Source organism: Rhipicephalus sanguineus, chromosome 9, assembly GCF_013339695.2.
Source record: "Rhipicephalus sanguineus isolate Rsan-2018 chromosome 9, BIME_Rsan_1.4, whole genome shotgun sequence".
Lineage (NCBI taxonomy): Eukaryota > Metazoa > Arthropoda > Arachnida > Ixodida > Ixodidae > Rhipicephalus > Rhipicephalus sanguineus.
In genome coordinates this window covers 10,851,879-10,877,171 of record NC_051184.2, presented here as the reverse complement: position 1 = coordinate 10,877,171, position 25,293 = coordinate 10,851,879, and the positions used below count along the sequence as shown (strand labels likewise).

At 47.8% G+C, this 25,293-nt stretch overlaps 1 protein-coding gene across 3 annotated transcripts in view; it reads left to right on the top strand.

Annotated features, from left to right (window-relative positions):
- LOC119404585 (zinc finger Ran-binding domain-containing protein 2) overlaps positions 1–25,293 on the top strand; it is a 136,376-nt gene that overhangs the window by 75,423 nt on the left and 35,660 nt on the right. For all 3 annotated transcript variants that reach the window (XM_037671135.2, XM_037671137.2, XM_037671134.2), the window contains exon 5: positions 4,743–4,939. In XM_037671135.2, coding sequence (XP_037527063.1) covers positions 4,743–4,939 — 197 coding nt within the window. The remainder of the gene's footprint in view (positions 1–4,742; positions 4,940–25,293) is intronic.

Here is a 25,293-nt window from a genome sequence, read left to right as displayed (position 1 = left end):
AATGCAATATGCCTTTAACGTGCTGCTAAGGTAAGCTCTCTGCTTTATTCCTAGTTTTAACTGTCTGCGTCATTTCTGCTGGGTGATTCCACGTAAGATCGAACAAACGATGGCTGGTCGACCTCTTAAATTTATTTCAAAATTTTATATATTATTGCCTGATGAGTGGAAAGAAGAGATCCGCAATTTGTTTTGCCGCCAAAATTTTTTTCGAAGCACAGGAAATCAATAATGACGAAGAGGTGGAGTGAAACGCTCATCCGCTCTGCTGTTTTGGCCAACTTTCGTTATGAATTGCACAGAATATATTAAAGTTAGGTAGCTGAAATTTCTTTAACTAAATATATGCATGTTTTTGCTTCTGCTCAGGTATTTTTAGTTTTTATGTGTAGTGTAGATGTTTTTATAAAAACCTCAAAATTGGCCCAGGAAACATTATTTTCTTTACTTTGAAGGTCTTTGTCTCAAAAAAGCCTTGTAGCAGAGCGACAAAGATCCGCATTACGCTTTTCGCATACTTATCTACCACCCTGCCGAATCTTATATTTATATACTTTTTCAGTAAAGAGATACGATCGGGCTAAGTTCAAGAAAACACCGAACAATGGAAACTTTTGACAATTAAAAATAAACCATTTTTTTAAATTTCTTAAACTTTGCCCACTTATTCTCCTCCACATCAGCTTTCACAATCATTGAAAACATATTGCATAATTTTGTTGCACTAATAGTTACGGCCCCTCCAATGAGGCAAGGATTGGCAATTCCGACTTCTTGCCCAGCAAGTGTGTAAAATGCAGGCAGGATTGAATTTATTTTTATTAAAAGGCTAGCAGTACCGAAAAAGGTGTCGGCGGCACTGAAGACGTTAATTTTGAAATTATTTGGTCACTGAAGCGGTCACGAGCGCGGGGCTACCAAGCAGGCGTGCGCGCACCCGAGATGCTCGTTGTAAGAGACGGTGCAGTGAGAGCTCGTTTTCGCGTCCTCCGACTCTCCGACCGACTGCTCACCCTAGGTTGTGGCGGTCGTAACTCGATGCCCGTGTGCTTACATTTAAGTTTTATAATACCACGTGGTCGAAATTTCCGGAGTCCTCCACTATGGCGTATATCATTATCATATTGTGGTTCTGTGCGACGTTAAAGTCAACAATTATTATTAGCTCTTGGGAGTTCCGCCTGTATCGTGTTCCCATACTTATTCCCCGAGTTTGATACAGAACCGCTTTTTCTGGTTTGCTTAGTTATATTTGTTTTTCCTTCTTAGTCTTCTCTAAATATTCTTGCTTTAGTAATCACCAGGTAATCGGAGCTTAATTGGCGATATAATGTGAATAGCGGCGGTGTCCTGCGGCACTTCAGGCAACTTTGAAACACGTCTGACACGTTTTCTGGGCTGCAGATGTTCTCTCATAAAAGAAAAATTCTTAGAAGATCGCGCATTACTGAGTATGTCGCTAACGAACGCTTTACGCCAGCAAATAAGTAGAATATAAAAGTAATTGCAGTTTTATGTCCTCTGCGTAAACAAGATGGATAGCAAAGAATGTCGCTGCCAGCGTTCTCGCTGATGCACACCTGTCCGGTGATCGGGTATTGCGAAAACCATGATATGTTCACGGGCAAGGTAGAACTTAACAACGGCATTTGCACCATTGTGCGGAGCCATCTTATTGAAGATGGCAGTCCGCTAGCTGGTCGGCAAGCAGAGCATCGACTCCACTCTATTACAAAAGCGGCAAGCAAAAACCGTTATCAACGAAGTGTATAAAGAGCTGTCATGGTAAGCAGCTAGATCAACCCGAATAAGTTATTTCGGAACAAAAGTAATATACCTTCAGCAAGAAATACAAAACAAAATTGGTCGCAGTTAATAAACATTCAAGCGAACATTTTTGTTCATGGGCGTTTAGTGCTGCATTACCGTAAATACCGATATATAATAAAAAAATTTCGAATGTATCGAAGTATCTTTAGATACAATTGGAATGTATCGTATCATATACAATCGGCGTTGTGGTATCTTGTATCTGTATCTCAAATACTTATTGCCTGAGTATCTTGTATCGTATCGCGATACAATTTCAAGGTATCTTTGCCCAGCCCTGAGCTGAGGTGCATTGTAACCTGACTCCATCGTCGCAAGACATGAGTTAGGTAACATAAAATCATAAAATGAAGAAAACTACTTACCATTCAAGTCCTCGCTGGTGTGTTCGCGCTTCGAGGAAGAACTTCCCTAGAAGTCGGAGAGCCGCTTCTGCCCTTGAGGCATATGGCCGTTATTGCCGTTATGGTCAAAGTAAAGTTTTCGATGGTTCTTCGTCGTCGTTGACGGAGATCTTGGACGGTGATCGGCAGTGATGATGAACTCACGCAGGCAGCAGCGGAAGTCAGATGGATAAGTCGTTTACGATAACGTGAAATGATAAATACAAATTAGCTTATAAAGATACAAAGATTAAAACAGGACAAATATACAGTCTCACTCTTCTACTTGTTAACAAAGTTAGAGCCCAGACTGTCGTAACTTGCGATTGCCGCTAGCCTCACTGATCTATCAGCGCTCTGATCAGAGCCCAGGCTAGCTTTACGTACATTGTACAGAGCCTCACAGATCTATCAGCAACGCTGATTACAGCCCAGACTGACGTGCCACTCACGTGCAGGTCACTATCTACTGCCACAAAACAACGAAAAAGGGCGGTGACATCCTTTTATCCCTCCCTTGACCACGGCGGCCAACCAGAGCGTAATTACTTGTAGGCCACAGCCCACCAGGCAGGGCCTAAATGGAAAACCAAGATATTACAAAAAACAACGGCTTTCCTTCTTTCTCGTCGACACGTGGCCACGCACAGTGTCACGAGCCGTCTCCACGTGTGGAATTTATTGCTCACACATTCCGCTTCAGCGGCATCGTCGGCCAGTAAAAGCGCCGTCGCCTCCAACTTGGCACAAACCAGGCTACTGGGGTTTTGCCTCTGCAGCGTGTTCCCGTCGCTGGCCGGTGTCATCAAACAGCGCCGCCTGCGCTTCAGACCCCCACAGTAGGGACCGTATCCGCAGTGTAGTCTGTCTCCTGGCCGGAAGCGGCGTCTTCCCGGAGTTCAAAAACAAGACCGCGGCGGCCGTGGCCCACCAGAGGGGAGGCGGCGCGCAACTAACTGCCCGCATGGCGCCATCGCAGCCAACACAACCGCCTGCAATGCACTCCAAACACAGCGGGAGATGTACGGCACCGGTCGCCGCTCCGAAATCCAACCCCTCTCGGCATTCTGTGACCTCACGGTTCGCCCTTTGGTGCGAAACCGCTCTCACCCTGAGCACTCAACACAAAAAGAAAAGCTCAGCGGCGCATGTACGCATGACCCGCCAAGTACGCATGACCCCCCAAAAATGTGCTGCCGAGTTCGATTTTGCTGCTTCTACTCGCTAAGCTGTATGTTGTGCTGCTACTGTAGAGTTTTAGCTCCGGGGACCCCAAGCCACTAGCGTACGCACGCTCTCTTGTTCATTTGTACTTCTTTTAAACGTTCATTTGTACATTCGAAGGATACGCGCCTTTATTCGTAGGCGACGCGTGTCAGCATGAACACAGCCAGCAGGCCGCCGACCAAACAAATTTCGGGGGGGGGAGGGGGGGTGCTGTAGCCCGGTCAGCCCCCCACCCCCTGCCTATGCCACTGCATCCCATTGAAGTAGCATAGACCTGCGCGCCGTGTGTGGCATTGTATGCCTTTGGAACTGAGCATGCTGTGATCTAAATACACGTCAGTAAAGCTTTGCACCAGGCCATTTATGGTGAAAGGTATAAAGCAGTGCAAACACAAGGACTCAAGAAAGAAACAACCACCACGAGTGTTGTTCCAGACAGCTGCCCATTGAGTGTGCTCCATGTGCGTGATTTTAATGCGATAGCGTTAAAGAGCTCGTTTTGCAGAAATTCTGGTGTCGGCGTAGGTGTTGGCATCGTTGGTTGTGAGTGAAAAATCGGCATTGTCCGCGAGCGGAAATTCAAGATAGATGCAAATAAATAAATAAAAATGTTTGGTCCAGGTAAAAATCAAACCCAGGCCTTCTGTGTGGCAAGCAGGTGTTCTACCACGGAGCCACGCCAGTGCTGGAACTGCTTCTTAAAAAATGCTATAAGAATGCCGCGTAATGGATGGTCTCTTTAACGCATGTAATATTGCATAGAAGTGTCGTAGAATCACACCAGGCCTCAGAGCAAGTGAATTGCACAATGAGTGGGTGGTTCAAAGCTGCCCGCCCATTACAAAGTGCTTAGCTGCGCAGGTGCGCATAACATCTTGCGGATGAGTAATGGGTATTCGCCAATTTGCAAAAAGAATTATGGCGTAGTGGGCACTTAAAAACTGCACATCCAGTAAACATTCTAGGACAGTTTGAAACTGCCAATGTAGCACAAAGCTACAAGGAAATCCTTACACTTCTCAGGAAGAAAAGCCTTTTAGTTGAAAAATCCACCCCGGTTCTGTGTCAGAGCCCAGGACCAATGCCTTTTTGGGGTGGTCACTCTACCAAAGAGGATCACTATTTTTCCTTTCACACTCCACATATCTGAAAGCATGTGACAAATAAATGCCTTGCGCATTTATAGTTGTGACCTTTTGTCTTGTAATTGCAGTGCTTGCTGTCGTTGGAGGCCACATCTTGGTGCCGGTGCAGTTTGTGCGGTGTGGCTCGATTCTTGACTAATTTTTTTTCTCATCCCAGTTTGGCCGCCGTAAAAAGCGGGCTCGAAGAGAGGACCATGCAGCAAGTCTTCATTCTCGACAGTCAGAAAGGGAAGGTGGAGAAAGGAACAATAAAGATGGTGGTGGTGATGATGATGATGAGGAGGAGGACGAGGATGGCGATGATGATGGTGATCTTTCCAAGTATGACCTGAGTGGCTGGGATTCTCCTTCCAGGTAAGGGGCTGTAAATTACAGTCTTGGCTATTTGGCACCTTGCCGTGTGTCTGGCTCTTGCTCCAAAATTCTCTGATGATTGAACTGTGCCGTTTGCTCCATTTTGCTACGATTCCTCTTGTGCAAGTAAAATTGTAACAAAATTGCACAAATAGAATTGTTATTGCTAGAATTCTGCTTGCGCAATTCTACTTGCACATTTTGCTACAATTTTAGTGCAGATTTTGCCAACTGCACCAAAGTTCACTGTTTTTACTTGCTTACAGTGCTACAGAGATTTTGGTTAGATGGCCTGATAACCAGCCAGAACATGTCACAGGACACTGGTGGAAATTAGGAAGACTGTGAATTATGGTGACATGTCAAAGTTGCTTGCTGGTATGGCATATTTCAATAACAATGGCAGCACAAAGAAACACGCAAAGAAACGCTAAGTAGCGCTGTGTGTGTCTCTTTGTTGCCTTCTTGTGTCCTGTTTCTTCGCACTACCATTGTTGTCGAAATATAGTGACAGAATCAAGCATTCTTTTCACAACTTGTATAGGGTTTGTATTTGAAGTTGCATTTCAAAGTCATTCGCTGTCTCTCGAAAGAATACAAAGGAAAGCAGTCCGGTTCATTTTTAATAAGTTCTCACGAGTTGATTGTCCATCTGAAATAATTAAAACCAACAACATTGCCCTTCTTAGTGCACGTCGAAAACAGATTAGAATGGACCTGCTTTCTCTTCTTCTCAACCGCAAACTTGCCAATGACCCATCTCCGTATCTGACACCCCTATCAACCAGACCCACAAGGCATCATCACGCCAAATCATTGACACCTTATTCTGCAGAACAGATGCTTATAAGTACAGTCGAACCCGTTTTTAACGAACTCGAAAGTGCCGTGAAAACTGGTCGTTATATCAGTAGTTCGTTGTAAATGGACTCACCCTCAAAAACATGCATTTAGCGACCAAGCCGCTTTTTTTTTCTGCGCATTTTTATTGAAAAGTGCTAACAACTCCTCCGGTGCGAAGTTCGGCCTTTTCGCGTTGTGAAGCGAGGCCCGCTGCGTGCACGAGTGAATTAAACCGCCTTTGCAGTGAAGCGACAACGTTTCATTGAACCGCGGTACCGCTACGTGGAGCCGATCATCCCTGGCTAGTTGCATGCAGCGCGTCGCCTACTCAGCTCACGCCATCACTGCCGGGCCGCTTGCATTTGTACGCGCATTTGTGCGCTCTTTGTGCCCGCTTCACTTCGGAGCGTGCACGGGTGCGACAAGCGGCCTGTTCGTTCAAAGTGGCGAAGACAAGCATTTTGGAAGAAACGTGCACTCTACGTTTCCGCGATGCTCTGACGGTGCTGCACGACAGGCGCGGCACGCTTGGGTTGTTGCCTAATAAAACACGCTGTATACGCTCGCTGTAAGTGCATCAACGTTTCTCGGTGCGTGTGTCGCTCAACACCAGCGAGCTAGTTTCGTTTACACGAAGCGACGCGCACTTTATCTCGCACGGCGCGGCGGAAGCGAACTTTCGAACGGCAATGGCATCGTGCGCTTGTACTGCTTGTACCGCCGTCATTCCGAACAGTTTACGCCACACGTGCAGCCGAGCCGATAGCTGCAGATGACTTTGATAAGGCTGTCGGCGATAAATCTTAATGGCACGTTCATCGCCGGCCGCCACATCGCCTTCGCTCTCTTCTGATGCTTATCCGTGAAGGAATCGCCGCAATTGCGCGGAAGTCGTAATCATTGTTCGGCCGGTCTCTGCCATTACCGAAAAGATGAAAGACATTTTGCGGCACATTGTGACGCCGATGCAGTGAACATTTAAGCGCCGAAAAGTTATCGCGGTCATCGCTTATTGCATTTTATGGATTCTTGCGTTCCAACGTATAGGTTCATCGTAGGCGGTCGTAGCTGCAGAGAACGGCGCCAGGAAAGGTTGCCGTGCGAAAGCTGACTGGCCTCATGCTGCCTACTGCTGCAAGGCTTCATGCTGCTTACTATTTCTTTCTTTCTTTTTTTTTATTCCCCACTGCCATTCTGCCACTGAAGAAACGACCGGAAAGCAAGCGACCTCGCTCGTAGCGCCCGAAAGCAGCGCGTGCGGTGCTCGCCGATCTTGGGTATCTTCGTCACGAGTAAACTGGACCGGGGTACGCACGAGCGCACGCCTCTCATGCTTTAGAAGGCCTACATTAACTTTTTTTCGCTTCGTATACGCCATTTTTTTACCACGACCGTGTCTGAATTGTTCGTTGTAAAAGTAGGAGGCTTTGAAAAATGTTCGCTATATGTGGGCGCAATTTCAATGGGTAGCATAGGAAAATCGTAAGTGCACCGAAATATGGTCGTTATAACCGATAGATCGTTATATCTGGGATCGTTATAAGTGGGTTCGACTGTACTCGTATTTTCCACGCACGGTCACAGATTGGAACGAAATAACTCAGGCATACTCTTATTTTGATTGCAGTGCATTTTTGCATTTTTTGCCCTAAAATAGCGGAAATGTGTGTGTTGTTGTTTTGTATTTATTATTGTGTTTATTCCTACTGTAATCGCAAATATTATGTAGTATTGACATGTAGTACCCTTTCTTTTCTTCATTACGCCATTATTCACATTAATTATGAAATAGTTTTTCATGTCGCCTTTGTATTTGCTTTGACTGTATCTCACACCGACCCTAAACAAATTGTTATGTCACTTTCTTTATCAACCATGTCCTATTGAAACTGCCCACCTGCTTGGACCTAAGGGTCTGCAGTATGTACTAAATAAAATATAAACTGACAGGTCGCGTTGCCTGGAAACAAGCACTGGTAGTGCACGATTGAATCGTTTGGATTGCTGCACATAGCCTGCTTTTGTTTAGACGCACCACAATTTGTGCTTAAAGTTACAGTCTGTATATCTTTGGGCATTCCTGCTTTATTCTATGATTATAACGATGTAATTGCAGTTGGCACTAAGAAGCAGAGCTGCCATCATGATGATGGCGGGACCATCTTGAGCAACGATGCATGCGTAGTGAACAGTACTGCACAAACACAAATCCGCTATCGTGCTCACTTACCGCTGTTACCTGCATGAGTTGCATGTATGACTTCGTCAGCTCTGCAGAGCAAAATATTCTGATAAAATATGGCTCACAGCATTTTCCACATTACCACTCCATGTTTAGACACTCTGACTAGTATGATTTCTGTTACAATAAATAAAACATGTAACATAAAAATTACTTGTCAGTCCTTTTGAAAGATTTCTCGAAAAAGTTTGGTCTGGTAACCAGTCCTGTAGACATCAGAAGGCTGCCACTATGGTCAGCATCAAACGCACAACTTCATTCAGTTGCTAATATGCTTCTCAGTACTACAAAACACTGTTTAACCTCCATATAACAAAGCACATAAAATCTGCAATTTATTTGTTACATCAGAACTTTTCTATATTGAAATTTGGCCTTTTATACAAAGTAATAGTCACTGATGCATTCTTAACAAGGGTTGAAAGTTGGGCAACTTTGTGCGCTCTTTTCGTCATTTCTTTCTTTGTGTCTCGTACTGCAGTGCAGTTTTTTCTGAAGGTGAATTCTTGTTTACATTGAAGGTGCCTCAGTCATGTTTAAACAATAGGGCAGCACAAAAAAAGGAAATATATAATGTCAGTAACACTGAAAATATCAGTTTTGATAAGCCCGAGATTTAGCGACCACCACTTGATGCTGCGCTCACAGAGCCTTTTTCACGGAGTCCGTAATGGCTTCTTTTGACCTTGGTGTTGGCCATGTCATGGAGAAATATACAGCAACGTTCTTTTTCTCATAGATTGAGATTGCCTAAAAGATGGCTGTGTGGGTGTTGGCTGTGTCATGGAGAAATATGCAGCAATGTTCTTTTAAATGCGAATGCATTTCTTAGTCGGGCTATGTAAGGCATCCGGCGTTGCTCGCGCGCCTCTCCGCTCTCACTCCCTCTCCCATAGCAACAGCTGCGGGTGCGTGTGCTTATCCTCGCCCCTAGCAACCGGAGCAGGCGGTGCGAGTGGAGTAGCGGAGAGGGAGTGGAGAGGGAGCGCGCTCTGGCGTGTGAGGGCGCTCGCATCGTGGGAGCTCGGCGGAGCTCCCGCGTGTGTGGAGAGAGTGTAGGAGAGGGTAGGTGCAGTGCTTCGCCGCTCCTCTCGCCGTTCGTTCTCTCTCCTCCCTGCGCCACCGCCTCAATGCACTGCGTTTGAAACGCGTTTGTAGCGTTTGTGCTGCCTTGGCACAGCCTGAAAACAGCGCGTTCTAAACACGTTTGTGCTGCATTGAAGGCGGTGGCAACATCCCTGAGGTGATTACGAACACACGTAGGAAGCGTTCATTGAAAGAGGCGCCCAAAAGGGAGACACTTGAGTGCGTCGATGTGTCCAGCTTTACGCCATTAAAATTACTACGCCGTGTACTCTGAGCACAAGAAATGCATTCGCATTTCCTCACGATTCCCTTCGGGGAGGTGGGGGCATTTTTTTTTCTCATAGATTGAGATTGCCTAAAAGATGGCCTTGCTGGCGACATTAGTTTTTTTTTAACGATCAAGATTACTTGCATGACAAGTGAGAGCTGATCGAGTTTAGAGCTGGCGTCTATACGACTGCGCATACTTGCCACTTGACTGAGGGTGACGACAAAAACGCCATATATGATGCAGACCGTGCAAAGTGCAGTAGCCAGCTTAGTTCTGGAACTAAGCTGGCTAACTGTAGCATGCACAAGACCAGGAGACTTGCATGCGACCCTCATGCTGGGGGAGAGGGCATTCTGGGTTCCCCCTTCTTCCGTGAAACAAGACACTCCGCTTCAGTGTCCATTCCCTTTCATGTGGTACTAGATTTTAAAAACTGCTTGTTTTGACCACTGTCACTAACAGTATCTTCAGTTTGTTGCCTCGGGCTTCCTTTGCACCAGCAGTGAAACTTCATTGCATGGAAATCTCGTGTGCTGATGATTCATTATATTGAGGTTAAAAATACATGGTTTCTATGAACATGATGGTATAAAAAGTTAAATACTTCGCTGTATCAAGAATGTTGATATAGTGTAGTTCACTGTATTGCAGTCAGGATCCTAGCTATAAGGGGAGGGGGGGAGCACTTATGGTGCTTCACCCCCCCCCCCTCGCCCCTTCCGAAAATTCTGTTCGTGCTCTCAAAAAAAAAACCACACGTGTCGAAAATAATCCTGGATATTTTCCAGAACTTCCTTTCACACTTGAAGACACATTGGCACGATCATCGTGCACTCGGACTGTTGTTGCCATGCCCATGCACCCGGAGCTACATTATCCACAAAGTCCTATAGATAGTGCATGTTGCTGGGTGAGTTGGTCGTACATCATTAAACAAAGTGCTGCGCAAAAGAAACATGGACAAGAAGGGAACAACTGCGCCCGTCCTCGTTCTCTTCTTGTCCATGTTTCTTTTGCACAGCACCTTGTTTTATTTAAACCTGTAGATAGCCTTTGAGTTTTACATAGCATTTCGATGACAAACGTGCTCGTTTTGCCTACCCATGGCACAACTTATCTGGCTGTGCTTCGAATGGTTTTTGGAAGTGCCCCTCAAACAGAGGCACAGGTTCCCCATCTTCCCGGAAGGAGAGGGGGGATCGGAAGATTCCAAAGCAGCTGTTCATTAAGGGAGGCAGGGAAAATGATATCGTGGTTATTGTTATAAAAGTTTTGAAAGCATGTTGTGGGGATCCAAGGCATGTCCGAAGCCTCCGCGTGGGCATTTCGCCGTTCTGCTACTCTCTTCCCTTTCCCGTTCTCCTGCGACGGCAAGTGGTGCCATCTTTGGCCACGTGCCGGTTCTCATAGTGGCGCTGCGCGTGATCTGGGAGCCGCGAGATTTGACGTGACCGAGACACGTGTGCGTGGGGACCCGAGCTGTCTCGTCGGATGGTGCTGGGTAAGCACGGGTTTCCTTCTTGTCCGACGTCCCCTTTGGGAATCGCTGGACTGTAGTAGACCTGTGCGCCGGTGTTTCCACCTCCGGCATTGGCACGTGAACGGCGTGGGGTTCATCGGGTCGGCGGCAGCGCGGGGGGAAGGGGGGAGGGAATATGCGAGAGTAGATAGGGGGAGAAATTTGTCGCTTGAATTTTGAAAAACTGTTTCCCCGAAAGGGTGAACCAGTGAAAGCGATAAGAAACATGTCGTAATGTTATATGAACAAAGGTTAGCAGCTAACTTTTTTTGATCCGATCTCAGGTAATACTACAATCTCACGTAATACATAATACGACCGCTCCCGGGAGAGAACCTGTTCTCGTGCAGTTTGCCATATAAGTGGTCACAGCACGAAGCGATGAGATCACTGCGCGTAGAGGGGTACGAGCCATTTGCGGATGTCTGCCGAGATAGCGCTCGCGACCGCGCCCTTCTAGTAAAGGTTCACAGTTGCTGCTCGAGCCACGCAGTGCCCCTCCCTCGGCGTCCCTTCATGCTCCTTAGCCCAGCGAAAGACAGGCGGGGCGTTTCCTTTCTGCTTGAGAAGCAATCGACGGCAGGCCTCGCACGCGGGTTTATGTTGCACGGAGGGCATGCGCCCTCTGTGCGACGGAGATGGCCAGCTTGTTTCATCTCTGCTCTAGCCGTGTTCCACGCCAGCACTCGCGAGCTTTTACTTGCGGGTAGAAAATACAATGCACGGAGCGATGTTATCTATTTGGACTTTATACAGAACATGACAGCGGCGGTGAACACCTGTCCAGAGTGCTCATAATTGCTATTGCACTAAAAAAATATACAAAAATCGTGGAAGCAGGCTCGCCTTTTTCCTGGAAAGCTGCATCGTCTACGTTGTAAAGAGTTAGTCTATTGGAAGGATCAAATAATCCGGTGCCTTTTCCATTTGTTTCGTTCTCACCTTCACTACCCTTCTTACAGGGGATATGTCCTCGTCACTTATTTCTTCATAAAACACGCGTACAATGTCAGCACTAAGCGTTGAAACTATCAGGATTTTGCGCCTGTCGGCTACGCTCTGTTATCTCTGCATGTGCAGTCGCAAATGCACAAAATGGAGCAAAATCAGTTAATCGCGCACGATAGTCATGATCGCTATTCACGATAGTCACGATAGTCATGATTGCACGATAGTCATGCGAGACAAGCAACAGGTAGGCGACTGCATGGCAAAGCAGTGTGGGAGACAATTCACAACTGTTATTTCTCGTATATGGACCATTCGAGAATATGTACCCTAACGATGTCCCGTGTATCACCGTTCTGGCTTCACGAAGTGCACCAAAAAGACGAGAAACGCTAAGAGAGAATAACGCGCTCGTTTTTTGCATTTTCAAAGGCTGTTATGAGGCCCCTTAAAAAACAAGGCGGGCAAACAAGAATAAAAGAGAGTAGTCAAGACACCAGAAACGTCGCTAACAACTGAAAAATCATACAGCAGCAGAAAAGAAAGTAGACACAAATACTTATCTGCGCATTCCCACGCAAGAGGCGATACTTATCAAACAGGTGCACGTGGTGGTCTACACGATAGATCGCTGTTCACTCTCTTGACTTTTCTTTTGTATCCATGGTTGCACACCCTGTCTTTTTAACATGAACACCTACCAACTAGCTGAGTTATATGTTAAGTTTTTTATTGTCTTTACTTCTATATTTATTTATCGATTTCTTCGAGTAAGAATGGAAGGAAAAATGTGTACTAATCCATCGATATATATATATATATATATATATATATATATTAAGTATATTTTTCTATGCACAGTGTACTTGGTCCATGACTAAGAATGTGCTATCCAGTGAGTTGGATCGTCACCCTTTAAGGCGAGAGGACGCGACAGCGTTGAGGTCAGGCAATACTCGTGGGACTTCTGGAGGAGCTAAAGGTACACCTTCCGGGGAGCTATTCTCGATGTGTCAATCTAAAGGAGATGTCAGTTCATTGCGGCAGAGCGCATTCAGTAACTCGAAAAAGTGGTGAGCCGTGATGTCACCTCGCTCTTGACCACGTCGATGCTCCGAACCCGCCAGCATATTCCCAGCGTAAGAACGAAGCGGACGAAATATACAGAAGCAGGAACTTGTCAAGTCTAAAGTTGATATGAACGTGTCCCGCAGATGTTTGAGAACGATGCATGGTATGCGTACCGACTTTCACAGGTGCGTTAGACGGGCGGCCGCATTCAACCTAGATCGATGGTTAACGTGATCGGAGTTCATACACGGCCTCCGAGATGTGCACCCAAAATAATAATTGTTGGGGTTTAACGTCCCAAACCCACGATATGATTATGAGAGACGCTGTAGGGGAGGGCTCCGTAAATTTTGACCACCTGATGTTCTATAACATGCACCTAAATCGAAGTACACAGGCCTCTGTCATATTCACATCCATCGAAAATGCGGCCGCCGTGGCCAGGATTCGATCCTGCGACCCCTGCGACCTGCTCAGCAGTTGAGCACCTTAACCACTAGACCACCATGGCGGATCTGCGCCCAAAAGAGGATTTCAGGGGGCTGCGTTCATTGCGTTGAAGCGCCTTCCTTCCCTCTAATTAGTGCTGAGAATTGAAAATGTGGGGGCCGATTTTATGAGTAGAAGTTGTTGAGCGGCCAAAATAGGTGTAGAGGGTAAAACAGGGAAAAGCACAGCTTGATAGCACTAAGAGGATGAAATTGTGCAACATACATGGTGATGTATTGATGTGTGTGGTGGATATATAGTGCGATAGGGACGATTGACTTATATAGCAGTGTTGTGAAGTGACCAGCGAAGTGGATGTGTGTGACAAGCTTGTATGTGGTGAAGTGTCAAGTGGAAAGGCCTGTGAGTTGAGAAGAAGACGGGCATGACAAAAAAAGAAAGAAGAGTAGAGTTTTTTTTTTTTAGGAAAAAAAAAAAACTTTCAAAAAAGGGGGCCTATGTCATGAGTAAGGAGAGGACGTATGGACGACGAAGACGACGAAGTAGGAGGAGAAGCACGCGGAACAGGCACGAGCGCGTGCAGGGTAGCACACGGCGCGATGCGCGTGACACAAGCCGTAAACGAAGGCAGCAGTTCAATGAGCTGGCATTGTTTGCGTGGCTACTGGAGAAGAAGGTCGCATTGGCAGCTACGTTCTGTCAACGGGAAGGCAGCGGGCGTTCGATTCCGGAGGCCGTGACGCTGACACTCCGTGGCGTGGCCGTTGACCTTGACGACGCTCAGGCGAGGCTCCTCGGATGTGCTGCAGCACCTTGCGGCAATCCCGGACGCACCAGCAGCAGTCCCCCTTCAAGCTTCAGCCAGTAACAATCCCCGGGACGCCACGTCATCAAGTACAGCAGGGGCCGAGCTCGTACTTAGGCCTAAGCGGCAGCGACGCCTGGCCACGTCAGCGACTGGGAAAAGGCTTACGGCAGCTTCGTGGTCTGTTATGCATCGGGACGACAGTTCATCGGGACGACAGAGGATCGTCGGCGACATCGACCGGGGAACCGGCACAACGGAGGCTGGACTTAAGGCGTGTAATGGAACCAAGTAAGAGTGTTCCATCGGCGAGGCCTAAGTGGCCAGACAGACTCTAGTAGCGACGCGAATCAGAGGTGAAGTACTGAGAATTGTGTTGGTCTATTTTCGCATATTGCTCTAGTGTTTGTAAGAGTTTCATTGTTAGTTGTTTTGAGTGTTTTTCTTGTAGTTTTTCTTGTGTGAAATTAAATTGTTTGCTGTGCCAACCTGCGCCTTCTCAATCTATCTCCAACGCACACGCCTCCGAGATCAGTGACAGCCTACAGCATCGATTATTTGAGTATGGCTCTCGAAAAAGGTGCCGAATCGACACGAATGCTTTGCTTTGGAAGCTTAAAGGGACACTAAAGGCAAATAACAATTTATGTCAGAGTGAAAGCTCAGTGTATGACAACGTCTAAAACGGCAATATTATCAACAGCAGTGCCCTACTTACCGAGAAATTAAGCTGAATGTATCACACGATGAGTGCCACGAGCGGCAAATTTTCAAAATGATCCTGATGACGTATGAGAGTCTGCCTACAACTAATCACTAGTAATCAAACTAGCAGCAATAAAAAAAGAACCTTCCGTGCATCAAGAGACGTGCTGTTTGTTCGCTTCTGTTTGATTCATGGCAAAAGAACCTCTTTGGGGTTGCCATGGGGAACAGCGCGCATGGTTCAAAGGTTCCGTTTTTGCCGAACTGCGCTTCGCCCGGCGCCCTGCTTCGCTCACGCGGTCGCGTCTCAGTGGTAGTTTCGGTATAGTGTACTGCCGCGTGTGTTTTGCGCACTCGTGACAGTCGCTCTGACAGAAAGTTCGACAAAATGCCGCATGCACGTGATTTTGCCGGATGCTCACTAAGCCTACAGCATCGATTATTTGAGTATGGCTCTAGAAAATGGTGCCGAATCTACACGAATACCTTGCTGCGGAAGCTTAAGGGCATTAATATAAGGCAAGTAAGAGCATTGGTTCGGTGCTGACGAACTACAGAGCGCCGACGGCCACTTAATAGATTTGAGGCAGACGTGTCCTGCTAGGGACAGCTGATCTCCACTAGGAGGCTAGTGGTGGCAGCGTTGTTTATGGCCGCACGCACGCACGGCCCCGGCGACCCAGGGATGCATGTTCTTATGGCTTCACCGCCCCAACATCTTGGGTACGGAAGCCACTTGGGTACCCAGCACTACAACTCTCTAATATGTATTTTTATTGTCTTTTGTGAATGCGAGTTCAAGGAGGTGAACAACCGCTTATATTTGTCAACGTGGCTTTTTGGGCTAGTTGGTTATATGCTTCGCTATTATATTATATTATAGTTGGTTATATGGTTCGCGATGGGCCGTTATCGTGATGGGCACGTGTCTGTGCATTGTAACGATTGTGGGTGTGAAGCGTTGTTTAAAGAGTGCTCAGTAGTATATAGGAATGCCGATAATACTGACTACCAGAGAGATTGTGGAAGCCGCCATGATCGCGAGGGCCGGTAATAGCTGTGTTAAAGTGAGCTAGAATAGGGTAGTGCGCTCACTCGCCGGCCGGCGCTATGCATTGCGGTGACGCCGCCAATGTCACAAAAACGTGCTTCGGCGCGGTGCCACCGTCGCATCAAATGTAGTGAGCGTTGGCGCTGGGGCAGTTGCTGGCTGTTTGGAGTGGCGGTCGGTGTGTGCGAGTTTTGTTTTTTTTTGAGAACTCTTCGCGCTTTGCATCCTCAATCTGCTAGGTTCTTCTGCGAACAGCGATGTGGCCTGACAAGCAGTGACCGTCTCACGAGGTTAAAATGCTTCCGCGGCGGCAAAACCACTGTTTTGCGCCAGGCTGTCGGACAGGTTACGTCCACGTGAAGGGCAGCACGAAGCCGTCTTTGTTAGGCGTTCCGAAGGATATAGCCCTGAGGAAGCAATGAGGAAGCCCTGGGAAAGGAATTTGCATCGAGCAGACAAAGCACTGGACGACACATCTGCCGTTTGTCAACTTCATTTTGAGCCGAAGTATTTGCTACGGTACTACGTACATATATAATCGAGGGGAACGAAGTACGCACACCACGTGGGAAACCTTGCCTACGAGAGGACGCTGTGCGTACAATCCTGCCTAACTTGGCGTCGTATTTGACAAAGAAGACACCACGAGAAAGACCGACCCGAAAGAGAAAGCGATCGGGAAGCGTTCAAGGTGAGAAGAAAGTACGTTCTCGTACCATTGGTGATACTGTTCAAGCAACTGTGCCCAATATATGATGAATAAATGTTGATGTACTTGTGCCCAGTACTTGAGGAGAGTGGCTTCCTGTTTTTCTTATCTGTGGATTTTTACAATCTTTGCATAGGAATATTCAGTGTAGAAATAGCCAAATTACAGAGCCAAGGTACTGGAGATCTGCAGAAAGAATGAGCAGCTCCAAGTTGTTAAATGCTGTGGAATGCATAACATTAAGAGCTTGTGGTAAACTCCCGAGTGTGTGTCATCGACAGTAATTTCACACGCTCGTAAAAGGCGTGCTTGACGAAAGTAGTGCCCGAGAAATGCAAAGAATCCAGTTTACAATTGATAGCCGCAAAACGCGTAAGCTTTGAAAAGTTCGCCATCGCTGCTTATCACTCGTATGAACAATTTATATGCATCTCAGATTTGCGCAGCATCCCTTGCATGCATCGAGTTCTGCATGCGCGTTCGCGCGAGTTACGGCGACAGAGTTTCAGAAAAGAATGTTTTCTGCAGCTTTACTCGCACGAGTACTGACGGTCTTCGGTGTGTTTCATTTAACATCAGATAAATAGCTAACAGCAGAGGTGCATACACCATGCTACAGTGTTCTAGATGGTTACCATGCCTTATGCGCGCATGTAGGCCAACGCACCTAGCTCGCGCTAGTTTTCTTTCTTTATTTTTTATTGTCTCAGCGACATCAGCATTACCGTTTACACTGCAGAAATTCGCGTACATTTCCGTCCAGTGCATATGATAACAGCGCACAAAAAAGCATGACATCAGTTGCGCACAAACGCCTCCGTCAGGCAGTGCTCTACATTTAAGTCGCTGGTGGCGCCACCACACATGTGACATACCCGGCGTCAAGCAGGGGACCCCAGCTAGCCCACTACCCTCTTCTAGCTCACTTTAGCTGTGTCAGCTGCCCGTTGGTGGCGCTGACTGCCAATGAATTGGCCTTTCTTGACGCTGCAGGTTTTCATGTGCGATGAGTAGTACTTTTGCGTACAAATCTATTTATACTGTTGCTTTCGAAAATAAACAATCAGTTGAAAGTTAGCGCCTGTCCTGTTGTCTCTTCCTCGTCCGTGTGTGTTAGCGCTATGCCCCATATTGAAGACGCTTATATTTTATGTGTCTCGCTTGACCTCGTGAGCATAATTGTTTGGGGCAGGTGGGGTTGAAAGATCTTGTCAGGTGTGAGACAGCTGCGCATATTGTGCATTTTTGATACGATTCCGTTGTCCTGCACCAAGCTGCTCCAAAAGCATAAAAATCGCAAAAATTGCACCGAACTGCTTCAAACCAGCCTCAAAAGCAAGAATTTTGATGGCCACGTATGCTTCAGTGAGGCTAAACAGCTGAGTCGATAACAGGATTGTCCATGCAGTGCCTAGCAGCACCAGAGATACCAAGAAAATGAGACGTTCACAGAACACAAGCATGTTTTTTTTTATGCACTTTTCTAATCAAGGAGACCATGGTGCCACCATGATCTCCTCTGGGTCGTTGTAGATATGCGTGACTCCCCAAAAATGTGCTGCCTTGCCCCGAACGTGCTGCTGCTTCTTGCTAGGTTGTGTGTTCTGGCGCTACTGTCGCTTAGCGAAAACTACCAAGTGGCATGCATAGTGGCTCAGTGTTCTGGAAGGTTTTTAGTTCACTGTAGTAGCGGGGTTGGCTCTCAGGTTCTTTGTTGTGCGTAGTGTGTTCCTCCGGCCGCTGCGGTTTTCGTGTTGACGCTGCTGTGTGTAGTCACCTACATGTGCCTTTGCTGTGGCAGTGTTCGTAGCACGGGTCAGCCGAGAGTCTTGTTGCATCAACACGGCGACAGCTTTCCTGCATTATGCGACACGTCTTTACGATGCTCCAGCTGCTCTGCACAAGAAAGCAGCAGTGGATTGCAGGATTGATGCGAAGCTTGTTAGTGTAAAAGCGTGTAGTACACTTACAACGGCGCTACACTTGCAGTACCATACGTGCGCCTTTGATGAGATAGTGTCAGTGCGGCGATGTTTCTTGGTGCCCACGCCGCACTTTTGAAGGCGGCCCGCACAAGATGGCAGCAAACGACGGTGCAGCGCACTTGTCTTGTCGCCTGTTATAAACATGCGATGCACTTGACGCTGCGCCAACCACGCGGCGGAGCAGGTAGCTGAAGGCGCGGATCACTGATATTAAGCAAAGGCCAACTGCTATGTAACTACTATTCTTGTGCAATACCTTTTTAAATTATTTCATATGTTGTTACTTTGGTTAGATAGGTCACGTGGTTTGTAAAACGGTAGTGTAGTTCATACCTGGCGATAATCTGTTGAAAAAACTTTCTCCAAATGCTGTTTCACTGTTGTGTGTTTTCTCAGCCGATTAAAATATGTACTTGTCCCCCGAAGTTGCTATACACATTTGTTTTTTTTTTTTCAAGCTCCTAAGACGACATATTAAATGCCGCTAACTGCTCCAAATGAAGGTTCTGCTCCAATATCGAAATAACGTCAAAGTCTGGGTCAGTTGGTACATGACACTGAGGCAAAAACCGTTGTGTGTGTCACTTCTTCCCCTTGTCCAGCGTCTTTTTTGACTGGTTTCTGCCTCAGCGTCCAATATCAAAATTTTGCTGCTCCAAAGACTGCTCCCAATTCAATTTCAGCTGTGTCACCCCAGTCTTGTGTAAAAAGCAAATGCCACATCAGGTGAGTTTAATGAGAACCAACAGACAATCAAGCCAAAGAAAGTATGGGGGACGTTATTTGTAGTATTATGATATGCATGTGAAGAAATTAAGGTGGACGAAAAGACAACTTGCTGCTGGCAGGGGCTGAAATTTCTTCATTTATATCATAATTGCTACAAATAACGGCCCCGATACTTTCCTTGGCTTGATTGTCTGTTGATTTTCATTAAGGTTACAAAAAAAGAGCTCCTAAATTCCCCTTCTTTTTTACATCAGGCGAGTGAATGAGTGCCTGTGCAACTTCAGAAATAAAGTAAACTTTTAGAAGCTCATTCACAAAACATTGCTTCGTCTTACTAGCATTCTAGTCCAACGGAAATTTTACACTTCACTCCTTACTCTAGTCACTTGTTGTCAAGTGTTGTCAAGAAAACACTTCATAATGTTCCTCACAAGCAGTTAATCTGAGGCATTAGGTGCACCCCGCACTCATATGTTCCATAGTCCATGTGCAATCTTTATGTAATTTTCTTGCAAATACATCTTACTGGTACCACTTTCTAATACGAAAGCGTAATGTACAGGCTGTTTCACACTTAGGGGGAAAACTCTGAGCGCATGGCATCGCAATGCGGTGAGCACTGGAGTCGGGCGCCGGCAGCAGCTTGCGCACGTGTAGACGTGCGAGAACGGAGTCTTGAACTTCGTCGTCTGCTGCAATGGTGTGCACTGGCTTACTCACAGGGGCAGTGTGCGGATTTCATTGTTACTGCCGGAACTGAGCCAATAATCTCTACAAAACTTTGTATGATACCACGCTGGAACTGAGCCGATAATCTCTACTAAACTTTGTATGATACCACGCTGGAACTGAGCCGATAATCTCTACTAAACTTTGTATGACGCCAATCTGAGCCTTCACTGGCAAAAGTGGGGTTCTACAAACAGGGTGTCTACCGACCGGGAAAACTGGGAATTCTCAGGGATTTTGGGTAGTTTGGAAATACTCAGGGAAAACTCAGGGAAATTGGGCTGTCATCAGGGGAAATCCACAATAACTTTATTGAAAGGGAACGAAAGTAGCGGTAACGCTGGCTTAAGATTTTGTGAATGCATTTTTCAAATCGAACGGCCACTGCGGCTACGGGGAAAGGGGCACCTCGACGCTCTCCTCGCCTTCGGAGCGGCGGAGTGGGAGAGAATCCGGGTATAATGCATGGCATGCGGGAACCATGAACCACGGCGCATCGTATCACGCAGTGTTGTCAGGGTGTTCTCTGACTACGTGGTGTAGCTCTGTATTCATTGTCGCATTTGCTGTGCGTTGTGGGGATCCGAGGCGCGCCCGAAGCCACTGCGCGGGCATTTCGCCGTGCGAATCCTTTCCCTCTCCCTATTTAGAAATGAAGAAACGCGCCTCATGATTGAAGCATGGCATATCGAGAATAGTGGTAGTGCATGCGTGAGCCAACCGTCGATTAACTTGCATAAAGATGAAATCAAATGCCTTAACAGTTATCTTCCACGTAGACCACCACGCTTGCCGGATTGATAGGTTCGCCTGTTGCATGGGCATGCGCAGATAAGTTTTCGTGCCTTCTTTCTTTTCAGCCGTTGTGCGTCTCTTCAGTTGTTAGTCGGCGTTTGTGGTGTCCTGACTTCTTTCTTGTGTCCGTGTTTGCACGCCCTGTCTTTTTTAGAATGAATACTTACCAACTAGCTCAGCTGTCTGTTATTCTTCCCTCTCCCGTTCTCCCGCGACGGCAAGTGGCGCCATCTTGCGCTACGCGCCGGCTCTCGTGGTGGCGCTGCACGCGGTCTTGGAGCCGCGAAATTCGGCGGGACAGACCAACGCGTGCAGGCCGGAACGAACTCTCTCTCTCCTCGGACGCCGCTGGGTAAGCACGTATTTCCTTCCGGTCCAACGTCCCCTTTGGGAATCGCTGGGCTGTAGCCTGCCTGGGTGCCTCGGCACCCTTCCAGGCGTGTTTACCTCAGCGTTAGCTCCGGTTCGTACGCTAAGCCAGAGAGCGGTGCCTAGTGCTCGTGCGTGGTCGTACCACGCCGAGTCGCACTTGCCGGAGGCCCACGCGTACGGAGATTGCCCTAACTCCCGCGACCAGGCCCAGTGGTCATCGCGAGAGTGCGCAGCATAGCCGCGAGGGACCTTTTCCCGAGCGGCGTGTCAAAGCTCGCCATTGCCAGCTGCGACGTGCTTCGCGGAACCCCTTTGGTGTATCGTCCGCGCGGGAAGCCCTTTGCTCCCCGCGCCCCGGGAGCGGACGCTGTACTGTGTGTTTGGGGTGCCGCCGAGGGCAAATAAAGTGTTTGTGTGTATATGTTATCTCGAACACTGTGTTTATGCCGCGCGGCGCTCAACGCCTTTGCTAGCTGAGCGCGCGCGGAGCGGTGCCCAAAACGTAAGCAGGCAACGGTAGACGCGGCCCTGTGGCTCGCTAAGCCTGAACCCGCGGTAGTCTTCGGCTCCGGTGAGCATCGAGGCTACCACAGCGTTAGCGCCCGATATTGTGTTATTGTTATTGCTGCATGTCAAGTAACAAGCATGATTAGTTGTAGAGGGGGTAGCAGTAGATGTCACGAGCTTCAGTTATCTTGCAAGCTATTGCGATTGTCCAGGAAGCAGATGTCGTCGACAAGGCTGGTATCTTGCAAGCCATCCCTATCAACGAGAAAAAAGACGACGCTTGTTGGTGGTTACCGGAGAGCGCACTCACTCTGTTCCCAAGCTTCAAAGATGCTATCTAGGACTCTGTCAAGAATAGAATAAATTTCCAGGCAAGAGCGTGCGTAATTAACAGGCCCTTTACAGCAAGTAAAAGCTTCCTTTTTTTTTGTGAGGGCACTGCTGAAACAAATTTTAGGCAGTCATCCGATATTTTTTATGGCTGCAGCTCGCAATTGCCAGCCACACCACTTCTTATGTGGATGGTTTACTACAAAGTCGAATTACAAGACTTTTCAGAGCCATTGCATAGCGGCTACCGAAATTCGCGACACTGACACGGTTCCCACTTGCTCGATTCGGCACGCGATGTCGGAAAACAGAAACGTGGCCACCATAATTGGATGTGCGGCGCCGTTATTCAGGCTGTTGCCATGCTTTCATGCGATCTTAGCCTGCAGCTATTTTGCTTTTTTCTTTGCGGTAGCTATTACATAGACACTCCAGGCGAATTTTTCGCCTTCGCCGTGATCTTCCATATCAAGTCCAAATCTCGATTAAATCCCTCCGCGCGTCATATACTCTATGTGCGAGTGAAAGTGTGAGAGCGCTGCCGACGAACAGGGCTCAAGCAGAAATGAAACGAGCCGACCGTCTCCTTCGCGCGATGGGCACATGGAGAGGAGCCAGAGGGTTGGGGTGGGGGCTGCGCGAGTCTGATAGGAAGTGCGTACCACCGGGTGTGGTCGCGTGTGCCGTGGTATCTTTAGAGGGGATCAGCAGATGGCTCATACCTTTGTAGGTGTCGTGCTCTAATTGCAAAACTTCCATTGAAGCCATAGCAGTGGGCGGATGCCGAGGGGGTGGGGGTAGGGGCGATTGCGCCTCCCCAAAGCCTGTGCCAGCCCGCGTACCCTCCCTTCAGTGCCTGTCGTCCATCTCCTTTGTCGGGCTGCCTGTTGAGTTTGCCCCCTTTGTCAGGTTGCTTTGCCTACCACTGCCCAAAAGGGGTAAGGAGAATCTTGTCCTTGCTCTCTACTCTCCCCTCATCGCTCCACCCTTTCCTGCTTCCCTATGCACCTTTCCAACGAAGGCTTCTTAGGCGGCACCATAATCTCCTCTGGGCTGTTGTAAATATTCCCGCGTCCATATTTGTATCTTACTATATGCTGGCAACAACAAGGAAGACAACCGGTGCGCTCGAGAGGCGCAGCATGAAAGAGTGAGAAAGAAGACGTTCTTGGAGGCTCCACGTCTTGAGTGCTCTCTTCGAGTATGACATGCCATACTTCTGCCTTTCTGAATAAAGCCACTGTGTTTTATAACCCGCGACACTGGTGGAGGTGCTGGGTACCATCGCCTCATGATCGGTACTCCTGCGAGCAGTCCTGTATCCAGCCCCACGAGACCGCCACGCGTCAAGACGCCTGTACACCGCTTAAGCCGTCACCTTCAAGGTCTGAGACCAGAATTTGGCCTTTTACAAAGACCACCACTGCCGACAGCCACCCCTGCTCAAGAAGTGGCATGTTCAAGGAGCCCTACACAGGTAACGGTCCAGAGCCTTCGAATTCCCGAACCATTTCACGGCCACCCAAACGAAGATGCGGAAGACTGGCTTGAGCAGTTTGAACAGGTAGCGAAGTCAAACCACTGGCGCCCCGACAAGAAGCTCTTCCACGTATACTTTGCCCTTGAAGACTGTGCGAAGACGTGGTTCATAAACCGCGAGGCAACTCTGACAACCTGGGATGAGTCTTGCCGTCGGTTACGCGATACCTTCAGCAACACAGACCGACGTGAAAACGCACGACGCCTTCTTGAGTCACGCATCCAACAGCTACATGAAGGTGTCGCCATGTTTGCCGAGGATCATCATCATCATCAGCCTGTCTACGCCCACTCCAAGGCAAAGGCCTCTCCCATGTTCCGCCAATCAACCCGGTCCTGTGCTTTCTGCTGCCACGTTATACCTACAAACTTTTTAATCTCATCTACCCACCTAATTTTCTGTCCCCCCTCACGCCTTTGCGATCTCTTGGAATCCAGTCAGTTACGCTTAAGCCGTCACCTTCAAGGTCTGAGACCAGAATTTGGCCTTTTACAAAGACCACCACTGCCGACAGCCACCCCTGCTCAAGAAGTGGCATGTTCAAGGAGCCCTACACAGGTAACGGTCCAGAGCCTTCGAATTCAAGTTCAGTTCAGTTCGAATTCAGAACCCTTAATGACCACCGGTTATCCTGCCGATGTGCTACGTGCCCGGCCCATATCCATTTCTTCTTCTTGATTTCAACTATGATATCCTTAACCCCCGTTTGTTCCCTGACCCACTCTGCTCTCTTCCTGTCTCTTAAGGTTACACCTATCATTTTCCTTTCCATCGCTCGCTGCGTCGTCCTCAATTTAAGTTGAACCCTCTTTGTAAGTCTCCAGGTTTCTCCTCCGTAGGTAAGTACCGGTAAGATGCAGCTGTTATATACCTTCCTCTTGAGGGATAGTGGTAGACTACCATTTACGATTTGATAATGCTTGCCGAATGAGCCCCATCCCATCCTTATTCTTCTAGTTATTTCACTCTCATGGTTCGGCTCCGCGGTTACTACCTGTCCTAAGTAGACGTACTCCTTTACAACTTCCAGTGTGTCGCCCCCTATCGCAAAGTGCTGTTCTCTGCCAAGATTGTTCCACATTACTTTAGTTTTCTGCATATTAATTTTCAGACCTACTCTTCTACTTTCCGTATCCAGTTCAGTAATCATGAGTTGTAATTCGTCTCCCGCGTTACTCATCAATGCAATGTCATCAGCGAATTGCAGGTTACTGAGATACTCTCCATTAACTCTTATCCCTAATTCTTCCCAATCTAGGGGCCTGAAAACCTCCTGTAAACACATGGTGAATAACATTGGAGAGATCGTGTCTCCCTCTCGTACGCCCTTCTTTATTGGGATTCTGTCGCTGTCTTTATGGAGGACTATGGTGGGAGGAGGACTATGGAGGACTATGGTGGTGCCGATGATATGGTGCGTTCGTTCCACCTCGCGTACCCCAACATGTCCGAGGCTAGGAAGCTAAGTCATTTCATGAGGGGCATCAGAGAACAGCTGTTTGTTGGTCTTGTGTGCAATTCACCGGCAACATTCGATGAGTTTACCAGGGAGGCCACCGCACTAGAGCGGGCGCTGCAGCAATGGTACCATCAATGCGATCGCGAGCCACCGGCGCACCTGCAAGTGCCACAGCACTCACCGCGACCGATGAGTGTTCTCTACGCTT